The 8,128-nt window shown below is 37.9% G+C and overlaps 1 protein-coding gene across 1 annotated transcript in view; it reads left to right on the plus strand.

Moving 5' to 3' along the window:
- POC1B (POC1 centriolar protein B) overlaps window positions 1–8,128 on the plus strand; it is a 49,563-nt gene that overhangs the window by 8,802 nt on the left and 32,633 nt on the right. Inside the window, exon 7 of the mRNA XM_009882615.1 lies at window positions 3,289–3,441. Coding sequence (XP_009880917.1) covers window positions 3,289–3,441 — 153 coding nt within the window. The remainder of the gene's footprint in view (window positions 1–3,288; window positions 3,442–8,128) is intronic.

The following is an 8,128-nucleotide window of genomic DNA, read 5'->3' on the forward strand; positions in this document are numbered from 1 at the left end:
TGATTCTGCCCCTCTACTCCACTCTCGTGAGACCCCACCTGGAGTACTGTGTCCAGCTCTGGAGTCCCCAACACAAGAAGGACACGGACCTGCTGAAGCATGTCCAGAGGAGAGCCACGAAGATGATCCGAGGGCTGGAGCACGTCTCCTATGAGGACAGACTGAGAGAGTTGGGGCTGTTCAGCCTGGAGAAGAGAAGGCTCTGGAGAGATCTTATTGAGGCCTTCCAGTACCTAAAGGGGGCCTACAGGAGAATTGGGGAAGGACTTTTTGCTAGCGCATGTAGCGATAGGACGAGGGGGAATGGCTTTAAATTGGAAGAGGGCAGGTTTAGATTAAACATTAGGAAGAAGTTTTTCACTTTGAGGGTTGTAAGGCACTGGAACAGGTTGCCCAGAGAGGTTGTTGAGGCCCCATCCCTGGAGGTCTTCAAGGCCAGGCTGGATGTGCCCTTGGGCAACCTGGTCTTCTGGGAGGTGTCCCTGCCCAAGGCAGGGGGGTTGGAACTCGATGATCTTCAAGGTCCTTTCCAACCTAAACCATTCTATGATTCCCAGGTAATCCTGAATTGTTGACCTAACTTTTCATGAGTACTTTCTTTTTAGTTTTATGACAGTTGGTGTATTGTACTTAACTTGAGAGGAAGTGAAGCACAAGTATTAAGCTAGGTCACACGACAGAAGATTCATCTAGCAAGCTGTGATGATGGAAAGGATCTACAGTATGAAGCCTAACTCAACCTCCCAAATAAATGCCAGCATACCCTGGGAATGTCTGTCTTATTGCAAGGTTCCTTTGAATTTGGCCCCCCTGAGTGACATACAAGTTCAATGCAGTCATGTTATTGCCTTTTTCCTGCTCTGACTCCATGCTTTAGAGCTGGTGGCACATGGGATCGGGGAGTGAGTGGGTATTATGGTGCAAAATCTGTAAGATGAGTCCTGCTCCTCAGCAGTTTGGTATAGTGGTTTCATGCTGAATGTATGAGAGGGAAGATCCAGTTTCATCAGGAAGTGCTTTCTTATGTAAACCTTGAATAAAAAAAATTAGTCATAGTAGTTTTAGTAATTAATCCTTCCTTTACTTTACAGGAGGGCATGTTTTTATCTGTTGGAAGTTTTTTTTTTTTCCCTTTTTCTTGTGAATGTTCTGGTGGGAGGGGTCTACCTATTTTGCTGTAACGTTTACTTTTGTATTGTAAGCTTTAAATTGTGCAGTACTAACCATTGTGTGGTAGCTGCCTGTGTATATATCTTTATGTATAGTAAACATAAGAACTTTATTCCTCAACGTCCATTTTCTGTTGGTGGGTATACACATGTACTCCACAAACATCCTTTTTTGCTGACCTGTCCACAGTCCTCTTCCAGGTCTACCAGGGCAATAGTTGTGGGACCTCTTCTCAACTCGCTGTACTACAATTAAGTTGGTTTTCTGTAAATGCAGGGTGTATTTATTTGAAAAGTTCTGTTGGCAGATTGGCAATGTCAAGCTGATGAACAGAGGCTGGTCATAAAAGTATCATCTTCTATCCCTCGTGCACTGTCCAAAAGATACTGTCTGTCCACAGCATGAGTTGAAGGCAGCTGATTCGTTGTTACGTTTGCCACAGACTGCTTGCTCTACACACATATTATTTCAAGACTATTACATTTTTAAACAACAGATAAAATCTGTTTTTCCTCCATCAAAGAAGGAAAACCAGTATCTCTGCTTCTAGTTTCAAGTTTCTTTCAGGTTGGTGCAGAGCCAGCTGAAAGCTTTGCTCAGAAGCACATTAAGTATTTGAAACAAGCACTGGATGCTTATTTTTTTTTTTCCGTTTGTGTCATTTCTCAGTCAAAAAACCCAAACAGGTGGAGTTCTGAAGTTCATGTTCATTTCATTTGCCTGCTTCCATGGAAGACACAAGACATTTTACTCTTACTTTTAAGTGAAAGAGCAAAGTTATACCTATTCCCTTAGAAGGTAGTAGCCTGTGCTGTTAATTCAGTTCTTGCTGTATAGAAGAGAACTCATTGTGTCCAGATGACTGCCTTGATGTAAAGGGAAGTACTTCCTTATGGAATAACTGTTTTTCTAAGGTTGTGCGTAGTTGCTTTTACATTGTTTGCATTACAATTGAGATACTCATGGCATATACAGATGTTTCCATGCTGGTTTTACTCCTACTAGTTTTGTTATCTGTAACAATTAAGCTGCAGCAGCATGGAGTTAGTTTGCATCCATCTTTATTGGTGCACTGTATCTCCCAGTGTGTATTTAGGGTCTTCCACTCAACAGTCATGAAGGATGTTGAGCCTGAAATTAACTTGTAACAATGCAGCTACTTAAGAATAATTAAAAATATGATTTAGTCTGCTTGAAATTCCTGTGAACAAATCTGTGATTTGTGCTGCTTATGTATAATTTTTGGAAAAAATACTTCTAATGGTTGTCAAAAATATTTTTGACTGGACAGTCAAGTAATTTTAAGTCAGATCTGAGTCCCATCTTTTTTTCCTCTAATTTAGGAAGCAGCTATAAAAATCAACATTGGATTTCTGGAAACTGCCATCTTCTAAGTGTTATGAGCTTCCTTTTTTTTCTTTTTTCCCTTAGCACTTAAAGTAACAAAGATAACACAAGTCATGTAAACTTGTGGTAAACTTAATTAAATTATGTACCTATACAATTGTTTTGTGACAGGAGAGAGCAGCATTGTGTGTTATGATTTGGTTTCCTGGTCTATCCGTAAGGCTGGATAGACTGTCTTCTGTGGTCTTACCTCTGCGTTCTACTACTTTACTCCTGCATTTGGCCATGGTGTGGCTGTTGTATATTGTTTCTGCCTTGAATGTAATTGGAGAAGGTTCAGAAAACAGATTCCTGTTGCTAAAACACTGGAACCAGGTGCTTTAAAGGTCTGTGAAACTCTGTCCTTTCTCTTATCCCCTCAAACTTTCTCATTTGACCTGCAAGCCTTTATAGGGGACAGAAATTTGATAGTATATGACCCCTTGACTTGGCAGAAAAATAACTTAGTACAGGCCAGTGGGACCGAAGTTTGCTTTGTTCTATAATCTTTTTTTAGATTTTTTTTTTATTTAAGTAGACTGAACCACATCTATTAGACTTGAAGTACAAGATGCACTGGGGAAGTGCCTGTGTTGTAGCAGAGATCAGACTAAGTGATAACAGCAGGCTCATTCTGATGTGATCTGTTAGTAATTACAGACTTCACTGAATAGTTATATTTTAGGTATTGAATAAGCTTCAAGCAGTTACTGAGATGATGGCTTCTTACAGGTATTACTATGGAAAACCAACTTCGATTCATGTGATTATAAAGAAGTTCTTAAACACCATATTAGAAGAACACATGTTGACGATCCTCCTCATCTTCTTGATATTTACCCAAGGTCACCTCACCTCCATGATGAAAAACTTCAGTCAGTTGAGGTGAGTGCAGTAACTACTCTAATATAGGAAACCAGACCTTTTGTCAACACTATCTGTCAAACATTTATGGTTAAATGTGTTCTATGTATACTGGAGAGCTTTTTGTTATGTATAATACTTGGGAAGTGATGATACCTTAAGAATCCACATTAAGGTTACTAGGCTAGCTGATGTCAAATTTATCTTGGTACATTCCTTTCATGCTTCTTGTGTAGGTCTGTACTCTACACATGATTTAAACTAAACATAGGCAATATTCTGATTTATGCTGAAGCAACATGTCAAACTGTTGCAGAAGATATCTGAATCTTTAGTGAGCTTTAGGATACTACTCAAAATATATTATTATAAGCAGGACAAGGTGGCGTTATTACTGAAAGTCAAATTCTTGATTGTAACAAGTTGTCCCTCTTTCCAAGACCTTTATGTATTGTGAGAAGATCTTGATGTCTGTCGAAGTTTAGAAAGCCTTTCTAAGCTAGTAGCATGTTTTATGTCACTATAGAATAGTAGGTCTGTGTAGTCTGATTTTTCTGATAATTTAATTCTGCAGCTACTTTATTGTCAAACCTTCTACCAGCAACCCTTGGCAGTATTGGGAATTAGGAAACCAGAGTGAAATGTCAAATATTCTATCAGTATTTGGAAAATCCTTGTTTGTCAGGTTGTCTGAAAGCCATGCTAAATAAGTAAACAGTACTATGCCTTAGACAAGACCGTTGTCTCGTCCAACAATTATGATTCTACGCTAAAACCCCGGGGATGTGTTTATGACTGCCCTTGGTAGAGCTCGATACCTTCTGCATGGTGATTACCTGTACTTTTATTTCTTCTTTGGTATTCTCTAGTTAATCTAGTGTCCAAGACCTGTATCTGATATAAATCCAGGAAATTTTTGGTTGCTGCTATATGCTAATAGAGTCCTATAGAAATTCATCATTACCCGTTTTTTGTTCAAATAAAATGCAAATACTGCTGTCATGACACTTGTTTTTTTTCTCAGACTTTTAAACCATTGAGATTTGTGGATATTGAGGGGTTTGTGTGTGTGTATGCAATAACAGTAGTATGAAGATTGAAAGTATTTTGGTGGATGTAAGGAACCGTGATATAATCCATCATTAAGTATTTTCATGTGTCTGGGTTTCTTGTCTAGTTGGATGTGGAGGTGATGCAAAATACTTAGCATTTTGGTCAGAACAAGAGCAGGGCATCTGCATGTGTGACAAGCTTCATCAACTTCTCTGCTAGACTGTCATATTCGTTGTAAGGTAAATGAAGGAAATTAAGTTTCCCAGTAGCAGCCTTCAGTATAGGTGGTCAGTGCTGGAACAAACTTAGTCACAGCATTTGCCAGCAGATTTAAACCACTCTGGCTGCATCAACAGTTCGCTTCAAGACCCATTCAAATAGTACCCAGTTATAAGATGTGGTAAACATACGGTAGCTTATAGCTGCAGGGTTCAGCTGCTTTCTTTTCAGGTCAACTTTTCCAGACCTCTGCTGCTCAGCTGCTTGGCAAAGGTGTGAGTATTCTCTAAAGCAATTTTCCAGATACTTTTGCTTTTGTGTTTCCTCAGTCGTTGAGAAGCTCTGGAAAAGTGTTAATGAGTTCAGGCTAAAATTAAACTAAAGCTAGGAAGCATCTCATTACCAATACTGAAAAGGCATATAAAGGAAATTTTGATAGTTGAATGTCACGATATTATTTATCAGTTAACTTTGACAGATGTCACTTAACCTAATGTCTGCATTTTTTCACAGCTGTAACACTTGTAGCAGCTTACAGGGTTCTGGCTTAGCTGCTCTGTAGTAGTGAAAGGGCTCTGACTTTGTCATTTGCATTAATGAAGTTTTGGACTTTTGTGGTATATTTTCTGGCCTTATATCAGAATTTTAAGAATCAGGTTGCTGTGTTTAGTTTTCTATTAACATCACATTATCTGTAGAATATCTTGCTCTCAAATAAACGTGAAGTATATTATATTACTTGAGACAGAACAGTGTCTATAGTTCCAACAAAACTGATTTTACTGTAATGTACTAGATTTTTATATTTGTAAATTAAATAATAATTAGGATCTCTTTTGCAGCTTATTTTCAGAATTAATGTCATAATGTAATAGATCAGACAGTGTTAAAGTCAAGTTATCAAGTTCTGTTGTTACATATGTTGGGTTTTTTTCCTTTTTTACTGCCCCTCCTGTCTGTCTCAACAACTACAGAGTTTTTTGTTGTGGTGAGGAAGAATAGACCTCACCATCTGGACAGAGACATAATTTATCCAGGCAAAACTAGTGTCAGGTTACTACCAGCAGTAACATGCTTTAGTGGCACTAACTACGCTTGAAATTTTTCAGTGCTCCATCTTTTAAAATATTTCCTCCTGTAACTGGAAGAAACCAGTATTTCTAGCCCTACTGTGCTATGCTGTACTCAGGACAAGAAAACAAGAAGAAAAATACTTTTGTTCCTCTCTTCACAAACATACTTGTTTGGTTTTTTTTACCATGCCAACCTCTTTCTAAGCAACAGGCAATAGAGAGAATTTTAGCAATAAACAGTTCCACTGCAACACCACCCTCATCTTTCTATGGTTCTTCATGTTTCAAATACACCAGGGAAAGGAGGAATTAAATCACAGACATGTAAGTTAGAGGGAGGTGTTGGAGATCATCTAGTCTTGTTGCCAATGGTACATCAAGTTAGCCGTGGCCATGTCTACTTAGGGGGCCTTGAAGAGGGATGGGGATTCCCCAGTCTCTCTGGATGGTCTATACCACTACAGTGCAGCAATTCTAATGATGGAGTTTTTCCTGGTATTTCATCCGCACCTCACATAAAATGCAGAACTACTTGCTTTCTGTTTATTTTCTTTTTCAAGAGGAACCAGGGGAAGATGATTGATCTTAATTAAACTGAAGTAATAGTATTTTAAGAAACTTGGTAACATATGCAAGAGTTACAGGCAGGCAGAGCAGGCAGTTCAAATATGAGGTATTTAAAAGTATAAATGACCTTTTAAGGTTTACTACAAGCCACTACAATGTCATCTAGACACTTGAGATGTGTTATAATACATTGCCCTGAGTTATGCTGAGCTGGTTAAGTCTAGTCTCCTCGAACACAAAATGTTCAACAGATGTGCAGGTAGAACTCGAGGGAAATAATTCCATCCATGCTTTTTTCGTTCCTAATGTTTCATGCCTCTCCAGGTTTCTTACTGCTTTTGGGTATTTGTTGTTTCTCTTATCCCTGCTTTCCTCAATGTGGCAAGGTCTCTGTTATTCCAGAACTTGATTCTGGGAAAATAGTACACACAAAATGGAGGTAGCTTTGCTCAGAATTTAGTCAGCTGGGTTCAGAGACAGTTGTAGTGTTTTCACCAGCTGGAAATGCTGTTATGAACAAAACAGTTTGCACGAGGGCATTAAGAACTGCCTGGTATTTTGCCTTCAGGATGGTGACTGAAATGTGGAGCTTGAGTGTACTTTAACCTTTTCTCAGAACTTTTCCTTATTCACTCTTCCAAGCTATGCACAAAGCCAGTAATATTTAAGATACCTTCTCTAGTTTTTCTCTCTCCCTGCCTACTGTTTGAAGCATAATTAAGTTTTACAATAAATTCCTTACTTGTATCTCCTCCTCTGCAGACCAGCAGTGTTTAACGCAGTGTTAAATTTCATGTTCTTGACTTATAAATTTTTATAACTGTTCTCCAACTGCACTGATCAATGTGATTCTTGAATATTCAAGTAAATAGAGGTTTAAAGCTTATAGTCATTACAATTATTCAGACAATTTGGAAATATAAGTAAATGATTTGTTCTCTGAAGGTGCCTCCTTTTTCCCATTGACCATAGAGGTAATCTTGGGTGACCAGCTCAAATACAGGTGTTTAGCAGTATGTCTAAATTTAACTGAGAGAAATCACAGTCATTGTTTCTCTTTGAAATAAGGAGCTTTTGGAGATATTTGAAAATAGTATGTTTAATGAGTAATACAGTTTTAGTGAAATATACTAAAAGGAATGCATTTCACTTGGTGACAGTTGTATATCTGGATTTCCTATGTACATAATTAATCTTTCATATACTAGAGACCTCTTTAAAGTGGATGGAAGATAGAAATAATGGTTTCCTTTAAAAACACAGCATTGAGGTTTGAACATATTATGTGTAGAGTTTGTATCTTGAGCATGAAATGCTACTGGTGATTTAGTTTCATCTTAAAAATTTCAGTGTAATTTCAGTTGTAAATATTTTCTTAGATGAAGGAAATCCAAATATACGCTAGGTGGCAGTAGAAATATGAATATATGGCCTACGTGATTTGGGGGCTCCAGTCTAGCACAAAGACCATAGTTTAATCAAATTGAAAGCTAAATTTCTCTTGGTATGTTTGGAGAGACAATTTCACAGCTAGCTACATTATTTTCCTAGGAAATACTTTGTATGAGTCATTTAAAACTTCCTCTTTTAATTTTATTAATTTTTAGTTTTTTGAGATGACACCAATATCTTATGAAATGCATTATGAAAATAAAGTGAAGGGTGGGCTTTGTTTGAGGTTGGATATACTTTATTAAAATCAACAGAGGGATATCTGCAGGGGCATAATCATTTACTTAAAGCATATGGCTGAGAATCACATGCTTAGTTGGGACTGCTGCTTTTGTTCCTCCTCT

This window comes from Charadrius vociferus, unplaced genomic scaffold (assembly GCF_000708025.1).
Source record: "Charadrius vociferus isolate BGI_N301 unplaced genomic scaffold, ASM70802v2 scaffold72, whole genome shotgun sequence".
NCBI lineage: Eukaryota > Metazoa > Chordata > Aves > Charadriiformes > Charadriidae > Charadrius > Charadrius vociferus.